The sequence below is a fragment of the Gallinula chloropus genome (genome assembly GCF_964237585.1).
Source record: "Gallinula chloropus genome assembly, chromosome: 1".
Taxonomy (NCBI): domain Eukaryota; kingdom Metazoa; phylum Chordata; class Aves; order Gruiformes; family Rallidae; genus Gallinula; species Gallinula chloropus.
The window spans coordinates 121,811,684-121,838,180 of record NC_140085.1 but is presented as its reverse complement, the minus strand read 5'-3'; the positions used below and the strand labels follow the sequence as shown (position 1 = coordinate 121,838,180).

Here is a 26,497-nt window from a genome sequence, read left to right as displayed (position 1 = left end):
ACCAATTAAATTAGTGGTTCCCACACTGAGGTTTACAGATGACGAGTGAGCCCTAGCAAGTGACTAGGAAGCACAGTTAAATTGTAACAGCGGTCAACTCAGCAGTCAGAGTTTTGATTCAGGTAGACTGTGGCTTATCAGAAATTTTAAGAGCAGACAGTTGTCCGGTGACATCAAAGCATCTGCAAGCCCACAAGCCTACCTTGCTCCCTGGATGAAGTGCTATTGAGTGGACAGTTTGCAAACACCAGCTCGGCCACCCACGTGCGATTATTTCTGCCTTGTAATCGGAAAGTGCAGTCGAGAAGAGATCGGTCCAGCGCCTTCTGCGTCTCCTCGTTCACACCTTTACAGGGAGGAATTCTGTTCATGGTGAAAAAAACAAATAAAGAAAGATCTCAATCATACACAGTACAGTTTCAAAACTAAAACTACTACCTTGTAACATCTCCCTGAAGGACTTCAAAGTCTGCACATGAAAGAATGAGCAAATCAACAGCGCAGACAGCCGGACTGCACAGCAAGATACCCCATTCCTCTTGAAGGGCTGTAATAAGTGTGTTGCAGGAGCACTCTGAGTTAAGACCAATTCTTATATGGATTCAACACCTGGAAATTACAGACTGCTGAAGGATCTGACAAATTGCCCAGATCTCCTGGTGAAGTAAGAGCTCACCGATACAAAGCTTTTATAACAGAGAAACAAGCCAAAGAAGACAAAAATAAATAAGTTTAGTGGCAACCTCAGTTAACGAATCAGTTTGCCTTCTAGAGCAAGCTCACTCTAAATTCAATGCACAACCTGACAGTTGGCTTAATACCCACTAATCTATTCATATCCTGATGTGCAAATTAAACTCAGGGGAGACTAAATAAAGCTTAAAGTAAAAAACATGCCCAACTTTTTCAAATCCCTTGAAAGCCTATTCTGAAATCTCATGTACCACTCAACTTCAGCTCACAAGTTCCCAGCACTTCCTCTGCGCATATGCCAAGTTAAAATGTTAGGGCCTGATGCATTTAGAGACCGATGCCTTTATACCACTACAAATTTCTGCAGCATAAGAGAAGCTAAGGTTTTACTCTAGAAGGTGTCTTTGGGGGTTGCATTTTTATGTTTCAAACAGGTATTATCTGATTTACTTCATAACATGATCCAACATTTAAGTGGTGAGTCTCGATGGCGACTCCTGGAAGTGTGAAAAACTGTCTGGGCTGCCAGGTAGAAAGCACTGTGGTCAACAGTTGCAGCTTCAATTAGGGGCTGGTCGTGGCTGGCATTCCTCAGGGCAGAAAGAGAGGCCAGTGCTATTTAATAATTTCAATAATCTGCATGATGCTCAAGGGAGTGCTTAACATGCATGGGAATCTCATGAAGTTTATCAGAAACATATGCCCAGTCCTGTGCTTGGGCCTAAATAAGCTCAGGCAACAGCAAAGAGTAGGGACTGACTGGCAGAAAAAGAACTTGGTGGTCTGGGAGACAGGCTGAGCAATCACAGACCTTTGCATTCTGGGCTGTGCAATTACACCTTCACAAATCACCACCATATCTTCCTTAGCACTGCCCTCATTTTAGGACTGAAGACTGTCAGGCTGTTTTCAGAGTTTCCCCAATTTAGGCTAATAAAGGAATTATAACTGGCTCTGTGTCTACTCTTCTATTATCCTCTTTCTCCAGTACTGCCTTCAACATGTGTGCAAGATACACAATAATAAAAAAGCCAATCAAAAAAAGCAAAAGTAAAAAAAAAAACAAAACCCTGCCCTGCTATTTTTAGTGTTACTCTCCAAACAATCCTTTTTTTCTCTGGAGCATATATACAGTACAGTACTGAAATGAAGCATGGGTGCACATCCTCTTACTTTAACAAACGAATTGCATGGCTGAATCCATCTCCTTCTACTTGTACTCCTTGGTGAGGAATGTCCATATTAGATAACTAGGAATGAACAAGAAAGAAGTTATCCCAAGCGAAATGTCAATCAATACAACTCACTTCCCCTCCCCCCCCCCCCCAAGGGTGACAGCTGTTTCACATCCTCAAGCACTGGAAAGGCAACACATAGGCTGTGCAAAGCTGATGTGGAGGTGTCTCCCTCCTGCTCCCACAAGCATGACTTATCATCCTCTCATTTTCCCTTTTCCCCTCAGCTTTTTCAAGCTTTTTGCAGCCCTTGGTATCAGAGAGTCAGCTCTACCAAGGCTACAGCAACCCGGTGTAGAACATTAGTCAGGGGGGCTCAGATGGTAGGGGAACTCCAAAGTGAACACATGACTGCAAGTTTCCTGAACAGTCACACCCAGATGACAGAATCAGGAATAGCAGAGGGGAATAAGGACTCCAAATCTGTTTTCATCCTCACCTCCATACGAAGCCCTATAAACGGCATGTTTGTATCGCACATGGCTACAATATGAGCGAGCACTTTATTGAAGGCACACATTTCTCCAGACCGTTTTGGTTTCTTGGGTTCTATGGAACATGGATCACCAGAAAACTGGAATTAAAAATAAAGACAAATGTACTTTCACATTTGGAGCACACAATGTGAAAATATGTCAGAAAATCATCTAATTCAGCCAAGTTTTACATGAATCACACCCTGAGTACGAGCTCCTGGGAGAATCAGGTCCTCTCCAGGACTGAAGCAATTCAGTTAATTTTATCATCACCTCCTTCCTTAAAACAGTATTTGCATGCCAGGTCAGCCATGTCAGCCTGACCCCTAGAAGTAACTCTTATAACCCCCACAAAGTCTTCTGAAGACTGCACCTTCATGGCACAAAGCGTATCACACAGTGTAAACAAGCTAGTTGAGCCACCTCAGACGTGGCTCTGTACCAGAGCTGAGAAGGCCTGGCATGGATTAAAGACAGCTGCTGCAACAGAAGTTTCCCAACAACTCCCTAGGAAGCGTCCAGGGAACCAAGCCCCCACACCAGTACGCTGCTGGCCATACAAAGTTCTGCAACAGCACTGCTCAGAAGCTGGTACTGATGCTCAGAACACGTGTTTAGCTTTCGTGCCCTGTGACCAGCCCAATGGCTTCTGGAGCACACACCTTGCGCTTGACACCACTTTTCATTTGCTTCCCACTTTTCGTGTCTAGTACCAACTCTTCAATGTTTGGCTTGAACTGCTGTAATAAAAGTGCAGTAGCAGGGTTGTCATCTCCTTCAGCGTAGCTCACAGAGAGAAAATGGTACTTGTACTCCAGTTCTGTGGGGTTTCCGGGAACATCAAACATCTCTACCACCTACATTGAAACAAAACAACAATTTGAGAAGACCCTCAAGCTAAGAATATGTCTATGTCAGTTCCTATCCTCTCCCCCTCAAAAATCCCAAATCGCCCAAAACAACCCACATTAGTCTTTTTTCAAGACATTGATACTGTGGTTAGGAAAGGGATGCAAGAAAAAAAGGAAGACTAAACTTCCAGGAAACATGAAGAGCATGGGAAGGTTGCCGAGTAATAAACCTTTACGTCCCCTCCTCTATAAGCCTGACCACTTAACAAATGCGCTGAACAAGGGAAGGGAGGGAGAGGGGACTAGAGGATTATGTCAATCACTTGGCTCCTAATGTTACAGTTAACAATGCAACAGACAAACTGCCTGGTATATCCAGGACTGGTAGAAGACAGAAGCATTTCTCAAGTACTTACAATGTAGTACTGTGGAAGGCGAGTGAGTTTGATGAACAGCTTATGTTTGGAAAGGTTTCCCACTGGATGGTTAGCATAATTAGCTAGCTGTAGAGTTTCACTGCTCACTGTAGGCAGATGCTTTATAGACTGTTTGCAACGCTGCTGTCCAAGCCAGAACCTTGCATTGAAATAGAGGTATTAGTACCCTGAAACTGTTCTGTGTTATTCTAGTGCACTGCTGTTTAGAGAATTAGTGTCAAATTAAGAGTCAGTTGTATTCTAAGTCAACATCTATCATCGCCGCACAAGTTATATACAGAAAATCACACAGAAAGTTTAATGAGTTTATATTTTCTTATTACTATCTTTACATATAGGCCTCAGCTTGAGTAACACAGCTGTTAATCTAAGAACAAAACCCCTGAAATTATTTGCTGAAAGGAATGCACAAAAAATAAACCTTTGTATGCCACTGAATGAAATTATAATATAGAGAAGGGACAAATTTAAAAACATGCAAATTACAGTTATTTTACATTTTAGAAACTTGAATATTTTTGATAGAAAAGAAAAGCTTTACTTCTGTATGCTGGTAAGGAATACAGTAAAAAACAGTCACCAAAACTGGATGTCACTCCAGATTATGTTATAAACGAACTCATTCACCTGAAGAAGTTTGGAGATGAAGAACCATATGCAAGACACCAAAGTTTTTCTAGCATTTAGAATTAAACTTTGTCCTACTCCAATGGATTTTGGATGTAGTAGCAAGGCCAGAAAGCCGAGCTAGGCTCGGAAGGAGCTCAGAAACGTGTATCATGGATTTTCAGTCAAGCTTCCACTGAAAACAGCAGTGGAAACTGAGGGTACACAGCATGTCTCCATCACAACACACCATGTTTGTTCTCACAGATATGCGTTAGATGTAGCTGTCCTAAAAGACATACTGTGGGCCTGCCTAGCTTCCTCAAAGACTGCAGCACTACCCCAGCCATTATCTCCAGTACATTATTTATAACAAAGGGAGGTTGATTAGTTTCTCCAGGGTGCCAGTGCTTCATGCGTCATCGTGCTCCTTTTAGAAGCAAAATTCCTCAAATAGAGGTTTCACCCTGCAATTAGCTCAGAGTACTGGGAATTTCCAAAATGACAGAGCAGGTGGGACTTAGTTTTCATGCAAATGCAAACTGTATTTGTATTTGCTACCACCTCTTATGGAAGCCAAATGCATCTTGTGCTTAAATCTCAGGGCTTTATGGAAGGAAGGTTAGAGATTTAAACCAGCAAGGGCTGAAGTGTTAGAAGGTAAACAGATATTATTTAAATGGTCCTAGGCCACTTCCTGGTTTTTCCTCTGTACTGTGAGAAGGGAGATCGTTCTTGCTGAGAAACAAGCAGAGTTCAGCTGTAGAAACAGAGTGGAATAAAGGAGATAGAAAATGAACATGAACAAAAAAAGAGTGAGACCCTCAGGAAGCAAGTGGTCTGCTACTGACTTAAAGGGAAACAACTTCCAGCATAGCATGCACACAGCAATGCATGAGGCCATGTGTAAAGGGGCAGACTAAAGGAGGACTATGGAATCAACTCCAAGCCAAAGCAGGAGATCCTCCACCTATTTAGAGGAGATGGCAAGTATTCCAGGTTGCTTACAACAGCGAGAAAGTATACCACCTACTGTGGTAAAACACAAAGCCATGCAAGCAACATACAAACATGGTGAATATTCTATGCAAACTAAGTCAATCGTCCAAGTTACTTACTTGAGTTGCTGGAGCCAAGGAATGATGCGCTTCATATCATCATTAACAGATTTCTCTATGTCATCAAGTGTCAGCTGATCTGCAAGAACATGAGGTGAGTGAATGGCCTTAACATCTGCTCTTCAAACAGAATTTTGAACTTTCATTAAAAGTGCCTCATCTAATTTAACAAACAATTAATGACAGAATCAGAGAGCAGCCCAGGTTGGAAGGGATCTTAAAAGATCACCTGGTTCAACCTTTCATGGGAAAAGGAGCCTAGATGAGATTATCTAACACCCTGTCCAATTTGCATCTTCAAAAACCTCCAGTGATGGCGACTCCACCACATCCCTGGGGAGGTTGTTCCAGCAAATAATTGTTTTCATTGTAGAAGCAAATTTTCTTTCTTATACTGAGATGAAACCTCTCCTGGCACAACTTGTAATTGCTGCCCCGTGTCTTCTCTATCTGGCTCATTGTTAAGTGAGATATCAAGATACACAAGTAATCCATAGAGCTTGTAAAACCACAGCAGTAGGTTAACAAGCAAATAATCTAAAAGAACTCACTTTCCTTCTTTTCTTAAGCAATCTGAGACCTGAAGTTAAGACTTGAACAGGAACTTAAGATGTACAAGGTCACATAAGACAATTCTTGAATGGGTCCATATGAAAAGACTGCATCCATTAACAGCACAACCTAGGAATCATGAGCCATAAAGAATATGCATTGCAATAATGCATAACAATATTTAGTCTAGTGTTGTCTTAAAATATACCTAACTGAACTGCTACTCTTAAGCACAAAGATCCTGTTCTCTGTTCCTCACACTTAACTACTAAGATAATGACCAAGTGTGGTGTTCATTTCCATTACCTTCATTCACTTACAGAATTGTTCATCCAAAATTACCTCAAAATGCAGGGTTCTTGCAAGGTATGAAATACAACCTGTTACTGCACCTACTTACCAACACCATACAGCATCAGTTGAAACATTCCAGAGTGGAGGTCAACAAACACATGCAGGCACTCTGATCGACCACATGGTTCCAAAATCGGAATGACAAGAGTTGGAAGCGCCGTCTCAATGAATGCTAAACAACAACTGATGTTAATAATCTGACACAAAATTCAAGCTCATCACATTAAAACACAGCCCATTACATTCGCAAAACCTGTTTGTTTTTATAGAAGCAATCTTCACTGGCATTGTTATTACACTGTTAGCATAGAGAGGGATCTGAATGTAAGACTTTCTCTGTGAAAACTGTGCTAGTACCAAAGCAATGGAAAAAGGACAGACCACATTTGAAAATTATTAAGCCTTGAATATCTTTAAACCCACTGCTTCATGATTATAAGCACCATTCAAATCCCAATAGTTTCAACAACAGTTTAAGCAGTCTCATCCAAAGCTAGCTCAAGATAGTGAATAATTTGCTTTCCATTCTGAATACGTGCAAGTTTTATGGAAGACAATTTTTAACCCTTCAACCCAGTCTATAATGCTCTATCAGCTTCACCTATTACGCTGCATTTAGATGTACGAGTAGTTTACAGTTACCACTGCAGAAAGATTTAAAGCTTAGTCTTCTTATTTCTGATCACATCTTCTTTAACTTTTTGCATTTTTAAAATTTAAATTAATGAAAACAAGAAACACCAAGAAGAAAGAAAAACATTCCTAGGTACAAATGGATTTTAACTCAAAACAAACTTGAGTAGAAAACACATACAATTGTCATTAGTGTTGTAGCTCTTTAGAATGGCTTTCAGCTCCTGGAGTTTTTGATGAGATCTTGCATGGACACTGTCTATTAGCAGTTTTTCTATTGATAGGTGGTCAATCTGTACAAAAACAGCGAGCAAGTTAAACATCTGATGTGTAAACTTTATGCATTAGCACACTGGAACAAAGCTACTTAACAGAACAATCACCTCAGAAAGAACGCTCTTAGAACTGTGGTGGACCAAAGGAACCATTAATTTGACTGTATGGATCACTATAAAATATGAACTAATATAAGATTCTGTCTGTGCAGCAGGAAGTGGGAGGGTTTTTGAGAGAAGACTAGAAGAAAATGTAAGAGAAAAGAAGTTTCACCAATTATGCCATTACTTATGCAGTTAGCTTAAAGTAAGAAAAAGAACCCCAAATCCATAAACTCCCCCAAACCAGCACTCTTAGAATATGTTTGCCTCTACATAAACAAATAGCAGTAGCATGAAAGACAACACACTAGTTTTTACTCCTGCTGATGGGGTAACAATGCAGTGAAGATTCAGTGACAGACACTGAATATGAGCAACCCTACTGAACCTAGAAGTATCTGGAGCCTTACATCTGCAGGCTGCTGCACTGCCAGTGCCAAAGCTTATGCCACCACTTATATACTCTGTAGTTTACCTGCACATCCTAATCTGAAGTACTTGCATGTCTATCCATTCACGTTACAGTCATGTTGTTTGCATATTTTTGCATTAACTAAAGCTACAGATTACTGCAAACCTTTTTTCTAGTTAACCTCACATTAATTCACCTTGAACTGAGCAAACTCCATTTTTATTCCAGCATAAGAGATAAATGCACTTAAGATTTAGACCAGCACAGAATTATAAAGAATTTCAGTACATGCCTTCATATATACCAGACTGCCCTTCCCCTAAAGACTAGCTTTCCAAGGCAAGGTCTTAAAAATCAAGTGTTTATCCATCCACAAGAGCATTCCACTTAGCCTTTGCTATGAGTTAAACCTCCCTCCCAAACAAGCGACTACAGGTTCTATAGCTACAGCCAGTTTTCAGTAGGTTAATGTACAATAACCTTCCTCAACAAACATTTGTTCATGCCACTGTATTATAGAGTATCTTAAATAAACAGAAACACAGTGTGCTATCTACGTCATTGCAGCTGAGAATTCCTCAAACACCAGAACAGCAGTGTATATACCATAGCTGATAGTTTATTTTTTTAAGCTCAGAGCAAGCAGTTATAAAGAGAGTCAGCATTAACTCTGATAAATCTCAAATTCACAGTGGCATCATATCTTCATCTACAGTCTGTAGACCTGATTCAGTGAGCTCAGATTGCATCAGCTCCACTGGAACTTTAGCAGATGTTCTAGGCAAAGCACATTTTTCTGGATTTAGGCATAAACACAGTACCTTTGCTAAATTAACTGTATATTTAGTAGCCTAAATATGCTAATTTAGGCTACTAAATGAGTAAATTCAGTATATAATTACTATATTAATAGTAGAATTCCTGCTCTAGTAGTAGAGGTCTACTATGCTGTGCTACATTTCTCCCATCCCTCTGCAGCCCAAACATAGGAAGTTCTTGACATTCACCATATACAGACTTGGTAAAAAGACTGGCCAAGAGCCTTAATACAAAGTACAGGTTGTAGGTGAAGGCTGTCATCAGTAGAGAGCTCTGTAAGACAGGTTACGAGTCTGAGCCGGGGAGTTTTTCCCTGTGGAAAAACCGTACCGAACGTTTGAAACCCACACCATCCACTCCAGTTTATCAAGTCTCTTAAACTACCCAAACACTGCAAGAAATAATGACAAAAAAACATTCTGATATATCACAGCCAGACTTGCTGAGGAGCTTACAGAAGACTACCAATACTTAAAGGGGTCCTACAGGAAGATGGGAAAAGGATTGTTCAACAGGGAGTATATTGACAGGACAAGGGGCAATGGCTTCAAGCTGAAAGAGGGCAGATTTAGGTTAGATGTTAGGAAGAAATTCTTTACTGTGAGGGTGGTGAGGCCCTGGCCCAGGCTGCCCAAAGAAGCTGTGGAAGCCTGGTCCCTGGAAATGTTTAAGGCCAGGCTGGATTGGGCTTTGGGCAACCTGGGCTAGTAGAGGGTATCCCTGCCCATGGCAGAGGGGTTGGAACTAGATGATCCTTGAGGTCCCTTTCAACCCAAACCATTCTATGACTAATTATAAAACTTAAAAAGCAGTTTCTCTTAACTATCATTAACCAAGGTCTAGAACTATCACCAGTGAAGCCTTATCCAAGTAGGAAGTTGACTGAAGTTACTCATTTTGGATCATTTTGTCCATCCCACCTTCAACACAAAGGAAACTGAACAATACAAAGACAGGGTGGAACAGGCCACGTGACAATCTGATTAGTGAGAACGTAAAACCAAGTTTCACCTAACACTTGTAACAAGCAAACCACTTTTTGCACAAGATTTCCAAATCACACTGTAAGATTTTCTAAAGTGAATAGCACTGTTGGGTAGCCAACTCAAGTGACATGGGGATTTTCCAAGGAAGTTCAGGCAGCTTCTCCAAGACAAGAAAGGGAAGAGCTGGCTCTCTACAAAGCATTTCAAGCCAAACGCTAACCGTAACAGCCTTTGCTGTTGTCTTCCCCCCAGACTCAGCATTCCATCTCATAGGTGGTATATAATGCACCTTAAAGTACATGTAATTTTAAGATGAAGTCATGGTCAGTAATTTGTAACAATAATTTTAGGTCCCAACATAAACACAACACAGCCTAGAGTAACTGCTGACTAGAAATCTTGGAAACAGCTCTTTCTAAGCATTTAGAACAGCCAAGCATTTTTACATTGATTTATAAAACTAGATGCCTACTGCAAAGTTAATCTTTACCTTCATGGCTCTTTCCATCAGTTTGGAATCACAGGCTGGCAGTGGAGGCTCATGAGATATTTGTAAGGGTTTTGAGACATCAGTCTCATCAATCTTAATAGTGACCTTATGAACAGATGCAGTCCCTGTTTTCCTGCCAAGCACCTGTTGACTTAAAATGAAAAGAATAATTAAACCATCTCGTTGGGACAGTAGAAAATATGCATTTCAGTAGCTAAACCTTGATTCTGAGAGTTCTGGTAAAAATAAGATTAAGTCAGATGAACTGAGAAAAACATGTTATTTCAAGCTTCCATTTTAACACAGAACTGTTTGTAAACTATAACTATAGAGAGTTTTAGAACACAAATTGGATTGATTTTTAAACGTTTACCTAGTGCAAGTCAAGCAGTAACTGCAGTAAAAGACTGACAAATTATTTAGATATCTGCAAAAACATGAGCTAATTTCTAACTGTCTCCATTATTCTCCTGCACATTAATGTACATCCCTCACTTTGCAAGGTAAGCGACAGGTTAGGCACTTAGTTATGAGAATTTAGGAGCCTCCCATCAAAAAAAGTACAATTCCAACCCCCCTCCCATTATTCCACTTATTGTCTGCTAACAGCCCTTTTAAAATGAGCTTACTTCCAAACAGACAGCGAGAGGCACTTCCCTGCGTGGTACCGCTCCACTTGCACAAGGTCCCCCCAGCGCTCCCGGATCAGCATTAGTGTTTGTGAGTGCAGGACTTCCAGCTGCAGCGCCAAGCAGAAGGAGTCTGACGGATCGGGTTAAGGAGTATGACCTCCAAAAAGTCTGCAGACTACATAAACTCCTCACAAAAAGCCAGTCAGGACAACACCTGAAAACACACTCATGTTCTAATCCAGAGATGAAAACATACAAACAGCATCAAATACTTCCCAGAGGTTGTGCTTAGGGATTTGTTGGGTTTTTTCCACCTTATCTAGCGGCAGGGTGTTAGAGAAGAGTGTCCCAGTAGCTTTGTTTTATAGATTTTAATTCTTATCAGCATTTGTGGAAAAGATCACTAACAAAAAAAATGAAATCATGGTATAGTTACCACTAACCCCATCTCCCACAGTCACCCTAAAAATAACACGGTTCTGTTTGCTTGACAGTGTTGCACCGTTTTCTGCAGAACCTTGTTTCACTGAAAACTGTTTCACACTGACAAGCAATCTGCCCTCTGCACGTCAAAAATCAGCGCACTACTTCCTGCACTTGCTGTGTCACCTTTTATTATTCACACAGGTTCAACAGAGTTAATACACCATCATCATCTTACAGCAGTTCCTGACAGCAGGAATCATCAGCTCCCATACCTTCCAGGTCAGCACTGTATTCTGTCTCAGAAATCAGCAGATGCAGCCAGCTGCTGTCTTGAGTACCTCACCTTTACCTTTGCTGATTGTTTAAAATCAAATCTGACATGCTGGCACCTGAGAATAACTGTTTCCAAGGCCGTAATTTGTAGTCCACATCCAGACGTTTCTCCCTAGTTTAACAGAGAATCCATCTTTCTTGACCTCCAGCTACCAGGAAGAGCAAGGCTACGTTAAACAGCTCGTTCAGAAACAACTCTCAGAAGGATACGTAGACAGCTGTACATGTCCTGAAGTGGCTTTTCATCAGCAAACAGCCGTGACTGCACCAACTGATGGATGAAGTTGATCTGCATGCTGTGAACCAAGGCTCGGCCATCTTTCATGAAATAAAAATAATTCACATTAGACATCAGGAAACTAGGTATTTAAAATATTTTAAAAAAACAAGAAATAGAAAAACAGAAAAAGAAATTGCAGTTCTGAGCAGTTTCCGTACCAGAATTTCTAACAAAATCCTTGGTTTACCCTGGAAACTTGAGTCAGTCTACTACACCGTCACAACCTACCATTTTTTAAGGTATTAAAAGCATACAGAGGTAAGTGAAAACAGGCCAAGTATAGACAGCTTCATTATCTTGTTTTGACATGCAAAAGACCTAGCATAAACACGACTTATACAGAATCAGAGATGAACATCATGTTAAAATGAAACTGTAAAGGTTTGAATATTTTACCACCAGTTTCTTTGTCTTCAACCAAAATTTCCAGTTTGAGAAGGCGCCAGGGGATGTCGGGGTCATCACCCATCACTGTCAAGGTGGCCTCAAACTCACCCTCAACTCGGAACTTCACACGGCCATTGGCTAAGGAAGAAAAAAAAAGCTCTGTTTCACTCAGTCTCCTGAGATGCCTGAGAGTATCAGTGTGGTAGCTCCTGGCACTCACACTGGATTATTTCCCTATGGTTTCTGCTCTGTTATCTATGTTTCTGTTCAACTCTGAAGACTTCACAACAGTTGGTTCTGCAACAGAACCAGGGTCAATAAGCAGCACGGACAGAAGCACTGAACTGTCCCATACAGGTTTGCTCTAGCACTAAAGCAATAATTTTAAACCAGCCTGCAATAATGTATTCTTCAAAAAGTAATTCCATTTCTTACCCACAGTAAGATTTGCCAGCTGTGGAGGGAGATCTGTAGTCACTAGTCGATGTCGAAGAATCTGGTTTAGCTGATGAAGTGTGGTTTGCTTCTCACTCTTTGTTATTGGGTCAGGAGGGATTATTTTATCCTGTTAAAATAAACACAAACAAGTCTATATATCTCAGACATGCATAATACACTGACAGCAGCAATGGTGAAAACTAACCAGGCCAGAAGTGCAAATATAAACACTATGGACCATTACTCACAAGTGAAGTTTTACATCTTACACTCAGATTTGTTTTCCAGATGATTACATTTTACCTGAGGCTGATGAACGAATAAAATTGCTCAACTTGTATCAACTAAATAAATTCAGGGCCACACACCAGGCTAAACTTGTTTTTAAATACTAAGATTTGAAAGTCAATCCTTATCTGTAGCTATAGATCTGAGTCACAGGTAGCACTGTTCATATTACTTCACAAAATCCTGTTACTCTGCATTTTAGCAGTAAAAAAAGGCAGCAGCATTAGAGAGTGTTGGGAAGCATTTCAGTACATTTCCAAATACAGGCAAAGCCTCTGAGAACAACAGATGTCAGTATCTCCTTTTTGCGCTTCATTTTCCTAGGATGGTGGCTCAGCATGTGCTGGGAACCAAGGAAGAAGCACTGCTACTATGCTCATCCCAGAGCAGAACTAGTTTAAAAGGAGAGAACGATTTACTGGGAGAGCAGAACTTGTTCAAACAAGGAAGCGCTTGCATGAGAAACTGACGCTGGAGAGGCCTGGCACTAAGCCTCTGCTACAACTACAGTTCCAACTGCACACACACCATTAGTTTCATAAGCATGCACTTGATGCTGTGCAGGGGATTCCACCCCTCCCATTATTTACCCTAATGCAGGTAGGCAGACGTGGGTACGATCCAGTTGTCAGGACATCGATAGCGTACGGGATAGCAAAACTAGGCAGCCGAGCGTGAACCAAGGCATCTCTAGCTAGCGATGCCAGGCGATCAGCTGTGTCCACAAACAGAATGGCTTGCTGATCTAAAAAACTTGATATCATCTGTAGAGGACAAGGAGAAGGAAAGAAAAAGAAGGTATGTGTTCAAAAAATGCACAAATCAGTGCCCCTTTATATTCAGTTATCCAGTGCACATGACTGAGATGACTTTATCTGTCACTTCCAATTCAACTAATCACTTCTAGAAAACAAAAAAAAAGAATGAATGTTTTGGCCATTCCTTACATTGGCATGCAAGGACACTTCAAATCTGCATGCCATTTCAGATGCTATGGAGGATCTGTCAGGCCTCACAGCTCTGTCTCATGCTCGCTACTGGAATGCAACCATACTTGTTTGTAATCACTCCAGGCTTTTGGTTTTTGTTTTTTTGCAACGTTCTGGATTTTGATCTTATTTAACCAAGGGCAGGACGAAAGGGATAATAAAAACACACTGAGATCACCATCTTGCTTGTCCTATCACCTAATCCCAAAGCACTCCTGAAGCTATGTGCAGACAAGCCTTCCCCACTCTAATGAGTATTTGGGAATACGTACTGCTGAAAGACATTATACAAATTCTAAATAGGAAGAAATTTATTATAATTTAGTATTAAGTCACCTATGAAATAGGCTTTTTAAAAAAAAATCTTGCTACAGTAAGGAGAAGTTAAGAGTGTACCAAAATCCTGCATCACTCAGAGGTTATTGAATACCGACCTGTTGGTAACTTACCGCACATTTTTCCACCTTTCCAGCGTTATTCGCCCACTTAACCAAGGCCAACAAGCGCACAAACAGCTGGCGAGTACGACTTGCAAACTGCACTATTTCTATTTTCCTGGGAAAAAAAACCCCACAAAGGTACATTAAGCCAGTGTGCAGATATACAATAAAGCTGCAATTTAACTCTGTGCCAATCAAAAAGAAAAAAAACACCCAAAGCTGTAATGATAACTTCTAATTGTGTTAATGGAGGCATCACTAATATATGGCTTGACTTGATTAGAACATGGAAAAAAAAGAGCTTGCTGTTCTGAAAACCTAAATGCTAACAACAGAAATGGATTCTAACCAAGACTGCTTGGGGAAGCAAAAAAAGCACACTTGAATGAATCAGTCCTTGATTTTAAGGGAAACAATTCCACTGTGAACACAATTTAATTTTTCATAAGGTATAAAGTTATAAAGGATTTCCCCAGAGCTTATGATTAAGTTCAAAGTAGACACATACAGAGATACAGGACCTGGCAGTAACATTACACACACATTCACCAAAAAAAAATAAATAAATCAGGTGCTAAAAAAAAGTACCACACTCGTAATTTTAAGACATCTTTACTCAGTATGTCACAACATGCTACCATTTTGCCAGGAAACAAGGTGGTAGTGGGGAAGGCCACCAAAATCCCCCCACCCTTTTACTTTCTTCTCCACTCCTGCTCTGCAAAGAAATTGGGGTAAGGAGAAATTACTGACAGTATTTCTCCCATCGTGCTTTATATGAGACAGTCAAAATGAGGCCGTGTATGTTGGCATGTTTCAAGAGTTATTTTTCATAAAAGGGAATGTAATAAGGGCAGACACTGATTTTCCCCCTTCACTACAGATCTACATTGTAGATGCCTTAAAAAAGAAACACATCTACACTGTAGATATGTAATACCATACACTCTGAAATACCATTTCATCTTCTGTTTCTAGAGGTTGCTCTCCCTCTCTACACACTCAATTCATTAATTTCGCTGAAGTTTTCTAGTTACTTTGGGAAAAAAACCCCAACAGCCCACCCCAGAAACAAAACCCAAAACCAAGATGTTTTCCCGATACAGTTTTCTGAAGTAACAAAAGCACTTGGACTAAAAGAATATTAATTGGTGCAAGAGATACTGGCATCTACCAAACCAAAGTGGCACAGTGTTCTGACCCTAATCTGTACAACACATACTCAAAATATGGATAGGGCTTGTTTCAAGCGTTCCTGTAGCAAGGTTAACTCTTCTGTGCTGTAAGTAAAGCATAATCTGCTTGTAGCAGATGAACATTTAGGCCAGAAGCACAACTCAAACCATCTGGCTCAGCTTCTTGCATCTCATACTACAAACCTCATCCAAGAGCCTGGGCATTAAGCCAGTAACTTCTCGGCGTCCTGTAGCGCATGTTTTAGCATGGCGCTCAAACTGATAGGAAGGTTTCAAGTGGTGGACAAGCCACTGTATTTACATACTGCTCCAGTCGTAACTGTGTGATGAGAACAAGATGTTGAGAATTTTGAAAGGTTCAGAAAAACTTTATGGGATTTGAAAGATGTCCACGGTGAGACCTCAGAAAGCCAGTAGCAGAAGTTGCTAAAATCTAGTAATTATGTCAGTAAAACTCTGTGGTGAAAGCAGCACAATAGCAAGAGGAAAATCAAACTGATGTACTGTGACTGGAAATCAAAGGTAGGAACTGCACCCCCAACAAAACAGACAAAAGCACAGCAATTTAATGGTTAGAATCATTGATAAAACTAGACACAGTATTATAGTAGTTGTTTTATTAAAACCACATGTATGAAGTTACAGAAGACTTGTTACTTGTACTTGATGGAATCCTGCTTCCAGACTGACCACCATCATCCCTGAATGACGGCTTCACACACATCTACTTCTCTACTAAAACCCTAAAGTCTCAAATTTGCTGTGCTCCTTTACCCTTCATTATAGATACAGACCTTATGCTGGGCTCTACAAAAGGAAATTATTCAAGGAAGATCATAGAATCTCCTGGGTTGGAAGAGACCCTTTAGATCATTGGTCCAACCACAGCCTAACTCTGACTAGTCCATCTCTAGATCATGTCCTTAAGCACTTCATCTACATGCCTTTTAAATACCTCCAGGGATGGTGACCCCACCACCTCCCTGGGCAGCCTGTTCCAGTGCCTGACAACCCTTTCAGTAAAGAAATTCTTCCTGATATCCAACCTAAATCTCCCCTGGTGCCATTTCAAGCCATTTCCTCTTGTCCTATTGCTCATCACCCGAGAGAAGAAACTGACCCTGACATCTCTGCAATGGCCTTGCAGGTAGTTGTAGAGAGCAATAGGGTCTGCCCTCAGCCTCCTTTTCTCAAGACTAAAAAGCCCCAGCTCCTTCAGCCGCTCCTCACAGGACTCATGCTTAAGTCCCTTCACCGGCTTCGTTGCCCTCCTCTGGATGAGCTCCAGCATCTCAACATCCTTCTTGTAGTGAGGGGCCCAAAGCTGGACACACTACTCGAGATGTGGCCTCACAAAGACAAAGCAAAGCACATTGAAAAGCCTTCTAATGACCATGGCACTCCATGTTTTACCTTGGTCTTACTGGTTTTTGATCTCAGATCCTTCAGACTAGTAGCTGAGTCTGGGGGAGGGAAGCATTGGCTACAGCAGGACAACTGAAGCAAGCCTGACACATGGATGCATCCAAGGATGCTGAGAGAGCTGATCCATGCCACCGTGAAGTTGCTCTCCATCATTTTCAAAAGGTCTCAGTGATCAAAGCCTTCACAACCAGAAAAAGGCAAACATTATGCCCTTCAAGGAGGCCAAGAAGGATCCAGGGACCTACAGGCCAGTTGTCCTAAGCTCAATTAAGAAGAGAATTCACAGAACAAATCTTTCTGGAAGCTATATCCAGATAAATAGCAAACGTGAAAGTAGCATGGGAATGGCCAGCACAGATGAACCAGGGCAAACCATCCCTGACCAGTGCAATTGCCTTCTCCAGGATGAACACATTTACACTGACTTTTGCACAACATTCAACAAGATCTCCCACAGTATCCTTGCAGTTAAGCTGGCAAGATACGGCACAGGTAAATGGACTACAAGGTAGGTGTAGTGCCAGGAAAAAAGGGCTGTGACTGGATTCCAGCTGGATTTCTTTAATGCTGGTTACTAGTGGTGTTCCTTAAGTCTCAATACAATTTAACATCTCCATCATGATGTGAAGAAATGCACTCTTTGGAAGTTGGCAGGTGATACCAAACTGGTAGGAGCAAACAGAGGGGCCTCAGCTGGTTGGAAGAATGCTAACAGGAACCTCAGGAAGTTCAGCAAAACCACAAAGTCCTGCATCTGGAAACATGACAATCTCATGTAACAGCACAGCTGGGCAGCAGCTCTGCAGAAGTTGACCTAGGAGTTCTGGTGGACAGACATCACCAACGTGCTCTTGGAACAGCGACAGGCTATATTAGCACCAGGGCAGCCTGGGCCAATGAGTCAGTAGTTCATCTTGAGTCAGTATTTTTGAGACTAGATGTGAAGTACTACACCCAGCTTTATACTCCCTTGCCAACAAAGAGCACTGCACAGAAGTGGGCTACGAGATGTACGTGATGTAGGAGGAGGGGCTGAGAAAGCCATGTTTGCTTCTGTTTAAGAACAGACTATGGTGAGATCCTGCTGCTAGCTTCAAATAACAGGTGTTACAGAGAAGATGGAACTAGACTCTTCTCAAGTGCAAAAGGCTGATGGAGAACAGCCACAAACTAAAATAGTGAAAGAAACAGTTATAAATTAGGAAAACAAATTAATATGTGCTGAGACAGTCCAAGACTGAAGCACGATGCCTAGAAATGCTGCAGGGCTTCCATTCTTCATGCTATTTAAAACTCAACTGTTTGTGACCCTGAGAAACCCAAACTGACTTTGAAACTGTCTTTTATTTCAAGCAGAGGGCTGGACCGAGTATCTCTAAGGTACCACTGCAACCAAAATTACTATCCATGTCTATGAAAGGGGTAAAGTAACGGTCATTTTGTCACTAGAAAAGAACAGAACTCGATGTTTCACACAAGTTAGGTGTGCAGTCTCACTGTTGCTGAAGTCACAAATAACATGCTTTTACAACAGTTCTGAAGGTTTGGATTTTTTTTTTTTTTAAATCTCATGTAGATGACAGATTTTGCTGCAAGTTTGAGGAGTAACAGTCTTGTTCATCAACTAGTGCAAAACCAGCTGGAAAACTGCCTGATTTTAGGAAAAGAGTATGTTTACATAGTTCTCAGAAGCATTTTAAGAACACTTGTCTTTTAAATAATTCTCAGCAGGACCTGTTTATTCAGGAATGCAGGTATAATATTTTATCACTTCACCATTTCCCCACAAGAGAAGATGGATTATAATGACTTTGCATGGCTCTAAGTTCCAGTTAAGTTTTACATCACCATTACTGTATTTAGGTAAGTTTCCCAAATATAATACTTTACTGGAAGATAAAATGGAAAAGATAAAAAATACTAAGTTTAAAAAAAAAAATGCTGTGGTGTACAACAAAAGCCAATCACTTTTTTTGTTGCAGAAGTTATTTATTCCTATCACTGCTAACTAATAAATGACCCTTTACAAAGAAAGCCAATATTAAAGTATGATGCATAATTTCCTATCAGCTTTTTTTATCACAGCATCTTTTAGCTAGGCATTGTAGTAATGAACTTAGATTTTTATATGAACTTTATTAGAGGATAGTAGTACCACCACATCTTCAACAAGTTATGCATGCAATGTCATCAAGAAACAGAGCTTGAAGCCCAACTACTGCTGCCATTACAGCTCTCAAGGTTCAGAAAAATAGAATAATCTGGATAATTAAACCACACATTTACTCCAAGAGCTGTAAAGCTACTTCATGGAAAAGAGGAGACCTTATCACCACCTACAACTACCTGAAGGGAGGCTGTAGAAAGGTGGGCGATGGTCTCTTCAGCCAGGTGACAGGATGTAGGACAAGGGGAAATGGCACAAAGCTGCACCAGGGCAGGTTCAGATTAGATGTTAGGAAAAAATTCTTCACTGAAAGAGTTGTCAGGGCCTGGATCAGGCTGCCCAGGGAGGGGGCTGAGTCACCATCCCTGGATGTGTTTAAACAAAGGGTAGCTGAGGTATTTAGGGATATGGTTTAGCATGGGACAGGAACGGTTGGACTTGATGATTTTAAAGGTCTTTTCCAACCTTGTGATTCTGTGAAGGACACGATCGTTTAACTTCAAGACAATTTCAACTGCAGGACATTCTTTGTGACCATTGAAGGCTGTCTTCTTTCATCTGTAATCCATTAGGATTTCACATGTTGCTCCAGACCTGTAAGTCCCACAAAGTCGATTCCAGCTCTAGCAAGGAATGCTGAATATCCAGACAGGAGAAGCACCCCCACCAGTATGAGGGAGCTCTGGACCAGAGCTGAATGCAATTTCCTCAGCAAATAGAGTGATAATTAAAAACAACAAACAAAAAAAACCCAACAAAACCAAGGTTATTTCTCTTCATAAAATATTATGCATAAGAACAGGGGCACAGGGAATCATCCCAGGTTATGATTCCCCAAAAACAGGATTAATGCTAGCACATGTTATGAGAGTTTTGGAAAATTTGAGATAATAAACAAACATACTGGTACACAAAATTCTTCAACAACATTCTTGGGAATATCATAGCTGCTATAGGTCTCCAAAGAAAATTAAGGCAATTAGCATGTCAGCACAAGTAAAGGAAACAATTTTTGGCTAACTTCCATAAAATGTATTAAAAGAAACAAACTAAGCCAAGTTCTTTCATCTTGGGGAAGGGGGTTGGGGAATGGTGGTGGTGGGGTGAGCCAGTGGGGGCAGAGGGCAGCAGCAAAGAAGCCTGCTCTGGTCCCTTACAATTGTTCTCTAATAATCTTCACATTTCAAAACTACAGAGACCAGAAGGAGAAAGTGATGCTCACGATAAAAAAGGTCAGACAACACAGGGAAAAAAGGCAACCCCAAACAGGAAAGAGGTTCTTACCTTGTTTTAATTGTTGAACTTCTGAACAAAAAGATTCTTTATCATACTAACCAGAATCTGTTTAGGTTCTCACAATTCCCTTTAACATCAGCTTTACCATCACTTCATTGCTTCAAGATTCATGAAGAGAAAAAAGCCCTTAACAGAGTTCACCTACTATAACAGCAACAGTTTGTCCAAACAGTTTGTCCAAACAACAACAAAACCAAAACTCAACAAAAACTAACACTGCCAATGACGCTGAAAAAAATCTTGAAGCTATGTAGTAACAGCAAGGCAGACGAGGCTTCTTTTCTTGCATAAAATTTAAATGAAGAGAGAATTTTATTTAATTTAAGCATTTCTATATTAACCTTAGCACCCTAACCAAAGTTCTATATTTTGACATGCTTTACAGGTTGACTTATTGTAACTCACCTTTCCATATCAGTCTTTCTTGGTAACCTACATTAAAAAAGAAAGAAATCCATATTATATATAGTTTTATTACATTTTAGGCTACTACAAATTGTTAGTAACCTTGAACTAAGTACAAGAACTTCTAGATGCCTATAAAGAGCACTTCAAAATTTCTATGATTGTTAATGTTTCCTCAAGACAATGAAATTACATGTTCCTTGAAGGAAGCAGTTTGACAGCTCTAGAAAGCAGCCTAGTTAAGGGGGGGGGGGGGGGAATAAATAAAATCAAGTGTAACAGCACTGCAGGGCACCTGCCACTACTCTGTGCCAGGTATGCTGGAACTGGTCACAGTAATTTAAAAGCCTGATGAAGGCTGCTGAGAACTCAAGATATCTGCTAGCCTAGTGAGCCAGGAAGCATCACTGCCTGTGCTTTGCAACTGATGACTTTCACAGAGCAGCCATGACTACAGTTAATTAACTCAAGAGCAGCAACCCAAGAACATCTGCAGCAGGTGTTAAAATCAACTCTTTCCTGCTTTGCCTGAAACGATGGGGATTTTTCTTCCCTTTTAAACCAGACTCAAAGTGGAGAAATGCCATACTCCAGAACTTCATCAACAACCTGCATGACAGCTGCTACTGCAGAGAGGGGATTTCCTTCTGTAGTCTTCTACAAGCACCTCATTTTAAAAGGTTTGGTTGTTTGGGGGGTTTTCTCCCCGTCATTCTAGGACTAGACTGGTGCTGGTGAAAGAATGACAGATCACTTTGTTGGAGGAAAGGAGTAGAATACTTTCCAGCTGGGCTTTCTACTAGCCAAATCCATACTTTATGGGGAAACACAGTGAAAAACTCTAGCTCTCCCTGCTTCTGGTGGGGGCATCACAGAGCTTATAAACTACATGGGTGAATCAAAGTGCTCAGAGCATTCTCCAGGTGTCGTTCACACCACCCATTTTATTTTGCACCTGAATTATGTATTCAAGTCAAAAGGACCTGTTCTACACCTTAAAACAAGAATAAAAGGCACAACAGGCACATGCCCCTACAAGAACAGGTAAGGTATCAGTTACTGCCTACATGGACCAGAAATCTATGGGAGAGACTTCTTGACTGACATTCTGGAAGCTCTTCCAAAGCAGACTACAATTGTAAACCCCCCTTTGTCCTTTCCAGAGTTTGAATGCTCTTAACCCCAAATCAAGCAAAACTCTGTTTACACACTTACCAGGTACAGGATCTTACAAGAACTATACCTACTCTATGTCGCTTCTTAAAACAAACAGGTTCCCCACAAGAACCCCTAAGGTTAAAGTAAAAGATAAATAGGCTTGGCTTATTCAGAGTCCAGATGCTTTCAGAGAAGTTTTTCTTGGCCCAAAAAACACTCCCTTGCTTTGTCACTTCAAGCACAACATCATCAACACAGCAGCTCATAAGGTAAACGTAAGTAACTTACTTTATTTCTCCAAAATCTTTAAATGACAGTACTCAGGAGGTGCAGCATCTGAAAACACCCCAGTATCGCCTGTTTCGGTTTTACTTACTTCAACATCAGTACTAACACTAGAGCTGGGGGGTCTGACAACAGCGTGGGGTGAACCTAAGCGTTTAACAAGACCACCCCCTGCTCCGTGTTGCCCACAATCATTTTCTCTACGACAGATCACTCAGCAACTGTTGCCAGACCCCGGAATACAGCCCGATGCAGAGACAAACTGGCACGAGCAGGGCGCTTCCCCCAGGTGGGACAAGGAGTAACCGCCTCACCCCACTCTGGTCCCGGCCGGGGTCCGAGACAGATCCACGGCGAGGCCTCGGCATCCTCTTGGGATGCTGGGAGGCGCCAGCCCCGGGAGCCCGGCAGGGAGAGGCACGGGAGCGGGCCGGGGGGGGGGGAATTTGGGGCACTCACAGGTCAGCCAGCACGGTGAGCTCGGCGTAGGTCCGGTGCAGGAGGAAGTCGATGAGGGTGCTGAGCCGGTACCCGGGGCTGGCGGCGGCTGTCACGGCCCCGGGGGCCGGCGGGGCTGGGGCTGACGCGGGGCCCCCACCGGCCGGCACCAGCTGGTTGCTCTCCAGCTGCACCGGCGCCATGGCGGCGGCAGCGCCTCAACCCCGGGCAGAAACCGCTCGGGGGCCCGGGGCGGCCGGCGGCACCGGCACCCGGCCCGACTCGCCCCCGCACGGAGGGAGCGGGGAGGCCAGCGGCGCGCGCAGGCTCTTGCGCGGGGGCGGGCGGCGGCGGCGGCAACCCAGGAGGTTCCGCAGCGCTCACAACCCGCTCGGCGCAGGGGCCGCCGCCATGTTGGGGGCACGGAACCGGAAGCGAACAGCTGTGGCGGACCGGAAAGAGAACCTTTCCGGGAGAGCCTGCCTGGGGGTGGGGGGCGGGCTGGCCGGCCGGCCGGTCGGGCGGCGTGGGCCCTGGGCCCGGCCCGGCTCGGGCAGGGGGAGGAGCAGTGCGCGGGCGGGGCCGGCAGGTGGCGGCGGCCGCGCAGCCGTTGGGGCGGGGAGCTGCCCGAGGGCCAGGCGGGAGCGGTGGCGGGTTGGCGCGTCGCCCGGCCGGGCGCGCCTCTCCTGCAGGCCCCGGGCGGGCCTGTGGCTGGGAGTCCGGTTTGCGCGCCGGTCTGGTGTTGGTTAGGGAAGTTGGAGGGGCCGAGCCTGTGTGGCTCGTCGTGGGGTACGGCGTGTGGGAGGCGGTTAGGCGCGGCCGGGACGGGAAATGGCGCCGCCTTCGAGAAGGAGCTCTGGGGAGAAGGGCTGGAGCCGGCGGCCTTCCCTGAAGCGCTTCCCGGCACCGCCCGATTGAAGCGGCTCTTGGAAGATAACTGAGGAGGGGGGAGAATTGTATCCCATTGTATCAGGCCGCGTTAATGAAATAGGGGGTGAAGGAGAACCAGATTACGGGCTTAGCGACTCAAAGAGCCTTTGATGGGGTTCCTCAGGCTGTCAGTGAAACAACGGCCTGTGTTAGGCGCTGGCTGGGCTAATCCCTTTCTAATGACTTGGGAAATGTGAAGCATTTGTGAGGGGTGCGGAGCAATGCCGGGCGATGGAGTGGAGGTGAGGGGTAGCTAGCTGTATGGCCTCCTTGACCACCGCTGTTAGAGCTCGGAAAAAGGAGGGAGGAGTGGCCAGTGGCATCTCTAAACTATGGCAGCTTCTGCCTATTTCCTTATTGCAGGTTAACTGAGGCTTCTGAAAAGAGAGGGGAAGATGAAAGGTCTCTAAACAATTGAAGATGAACTTTTTTTTCGTGGACTGGTTACTAGTGGACTGTGTAAGGGAAGGAACTGCATTAACCCCAAGAGTTTTCTGTCACAATTCACCTGAGTGTTAAATCATAACTTCTTGCCTTACGAAGAAATCCCTGAAATAAGCACATCATAGACAATAAATATCCAACTTTTCAAAGTTTAATAAAGAGAAGAAAATGCCTTACTTGTAGCAAATGTAGACTTCTAAAAACCTCTTATCCACCTATTTCCAAGGGGAAAGTAAATGATAAAGGGAAACATTTTTCAGCATGAGAAGTGTGTAACCAGCAGTTTAACAGTACTGACAAGGCAAAAGGCATCTACGCCAGCCACAAGAGCAGTTGGCTGCGTCCTACATGTGAGTGTGTTTCTTGCTCCAGGTTATGAGCCGGTTGCCAGCTGACAGAGCCTTGGCTGGCAGGCAAGCTCTCCCATAATCCCTGTGGAGCATAAAACAGTGTATTGAGCTGTTGACTGATAACTCCACGCTGGCATGCCAGCTCCACTGTACAGGCTGCCAGCAGAGGAGACCCCCCTGTTGTGGAAGGCTGTGTTCGCTCATCCAGGTGGGAAGGGGCTGGGTCACTACATCCAGGAGCAGTGCTTGCTGGCTGTTTTGCTAGCTGCTCCATGGACAGTGAGTTGAACTTGGGACCCTTAGAGCAGGTGGTGAATGCTGGTGGTTAGTAGGGAGTTTGTTCACAGAATCACAGAATTGTAGGGGTTGGAAGGGACCTCGAGAGATCATTGGGTCCAACCCCCCTGCCAAAGCAGCTCCCCAGCTCATATTGCACAGGGAGGCATCCAGACGGGTCTTGAATATCTCCAGAGAAGGAGACTCCACAGCCCCCTGGGCAGCCTGTCCCAGGGCTCTGTCACCCTCACTGTGAAAAAGTTCTTCCCCATGTTGGTGCGGAACTTCCTGTGCTCCAACTTGCAGCCATTGCCCCTTGTCCTGTCCCCACAGACCACTGAAAAGGGGCTGGCCAATTCCCCCTGCATCCCATACTTAAGATACTTATAAACATTAACAAGGTCCCCCCTCGTTCTTCTTTTCCAAAGGCTGAACAGTCCCAGCTCACTCAGCCTTTCCTCATAGGGGAGATGCTCCAGGCCCTTAATCACCTTCATAGCCTCCTCTGGACTCTCTCCAGGAGATCCCTGTCTTTTTTATCCCAGGGAGCCCAGAACTGGACACAATACTCCATGTGGGGCCTGACCAGGGCAGAGTAGAGGGGGAGGATCACCTCCTTCGACCTGGTGGCCACACTCCTCCTGATGCACCCCAGGATCCCATTGGCTCTCTCAGCCACCAGGGCACATTGCTGGCTCATGGCCAACCTGTCATCTACCAGGACCCCCAGGTCCTTCTCCACAGAGCTCTTCTCCAGCAGGTCCTAAACTCACTAGTCCTGAACTCACCAAATTGTGTTTAGACCCAAGTTTCACTTTTTCAGTTTGCTTTTTTTTGGGCTTTTTTTTTTTCCATTTTGGTTAATGGTGGGGTTTTTTTTTCAATACAGGTGAAATGCCTGCTTTGTGCTGTTCATAATCTGTAAAGGATAGAATGACAAATGCTGGCTGGATCATATGTTGCTACAAACAAGTTATTGGCCCAGTGAATTACTAATTTCTTGCCTCCCCATTGCAAAGATGCATTTTTCCAGATGTATGAGAATATATTTTTTCCCTTTATGGATAAATGCAGTCAACCCATTCAGTGGCCAACTAGTTGCTCTGTTGAAGAAAATGCGAACTGGAATGCAATTAGGCTGACTATGAGACGTGTAACTTAGAAATACGGGGGGAGGTTATTATTCTTTTCCCTTCTTCCTATCTCTCTTCTCCCAATTTTGTCTGTAATAAAATTCCAATTGATTTCAGTGTCCCAGGCTCAGACTTTGTTGATGAAAAGGCAGGTGGGAAATTGTCGTGATACAATTTGACTTTGCCCCTGTTAGAGCTGTTCTTGCTTGAAGAAGCTCTGCTCTTGGTGAGTTTTTCAGCCTTAGCTGGGGAGGGGGGGAATCTCCTCAGCTCGGCTGCCTTTCTCCACCCCTCTTGAGAGGCGAGTAGGGGCTGCAGCAGGGACCACGCTGAGCTCCCTCCTCAACCTGCTGCACCGGAGAGCAGCTCGTGGTGCTGTGCTCAGAGAACAGAGGAGCAGCCGCAGAGCGATCCCAGGAGCTCAAGGCTCACGCTTGTGTGCACACAACCATCACGCTGTTGGGAGACCTGGCAAGATGTGTTGTGTTAACACTAAGCTGGGGATGAATGTTAGGACTTTGGAAACCAGGTGACTGGCCTACATAATGCTCATGTTAGAAGAGATCCATGCGTTTGCTGCTGATTTTTGCCTCTCTGAGGCTGGCAGCGCTGCCACTCGATAATACGAGTGCTTTTATGAAGGGTGAGCGTTGTGTCTAAAACCAAACCCTCAGCTTGAAGGAGTTGGAAATGGTTTTCAGAAGCCTGTTGGGGTGGCGAAGGTGAAACCATGGGAGGCAGA

At 43.3% G+C, this 26,497-nt stretch overlaps 1 protein-coding gene across 1 annotated transcript in view; it reads right to left on the bottom strand.

The window, feature by feature from the left end:
- Positions 1-22,825, bottom strand: part of MED14 (mediator complex subunit 14) — a gene marked incomplete at its 5' end in the record, with an annotated part of 37,165 nt that extends 14,340 nt beyond the window's left edge. Inside the window, 17 exons of the mRNA XM_084273546.1 lie at positions 203-363; positions 1,867-1,943; positions 2,368-2,502; positions 3,067-3,261; positions 3,672-3,831; positions 5,417-5,495; positions 6,369-6,494; positions 7,137-7,248; positions 10,040-10,190; positions 10,669-10,801; positions 11,641-11,748; positions 12,107-12,235; positions 12,533-12,662; positions 13,414-13,587; positions 14,262-14,367; positions 20,742-20,768; positions 22,644-22,825. Coding sequence (XP_084129672.1) covers positions 203-363; positions 1,867-1,943; positions 2,368-2,502; positions 3,067-3,261; positions 3,672-3,831; positions 5,417-5,495; positions 6,369-6,494; positions 7,137-7,248; positions 10,040-10,190; positions 10,669-10,801; positions 11,641-11,748; positions 12,107-12,235; positions 12,533-12,662; positions 13,414-13,587; positions 14,262-14,367; positions 20,742-20,768; positions 22,644-22,825 — 2,185 coding nt within the window. The remainder of the gene's footprint in view (positions 1-202; positions 364-1,866; positions 1,944-2,367; positions 2,503-3,066; positions 3,262-3,671; positions 3,832-5,416; positions 5,496-6,368; positions 6,495-7,136; positions 7,249-10,039; positions 10,191-10,668; positions 10,802-11,640; positions 11,749-12,106; positions 12,236-12,532; positions 12,663-13,413; positions 13,588-14,261; positions 14,368-20,741; positions 20,769-22,643) is intronic.
- Positions 22,826-26,497: the final 3,672 nt, after the last annotated feature.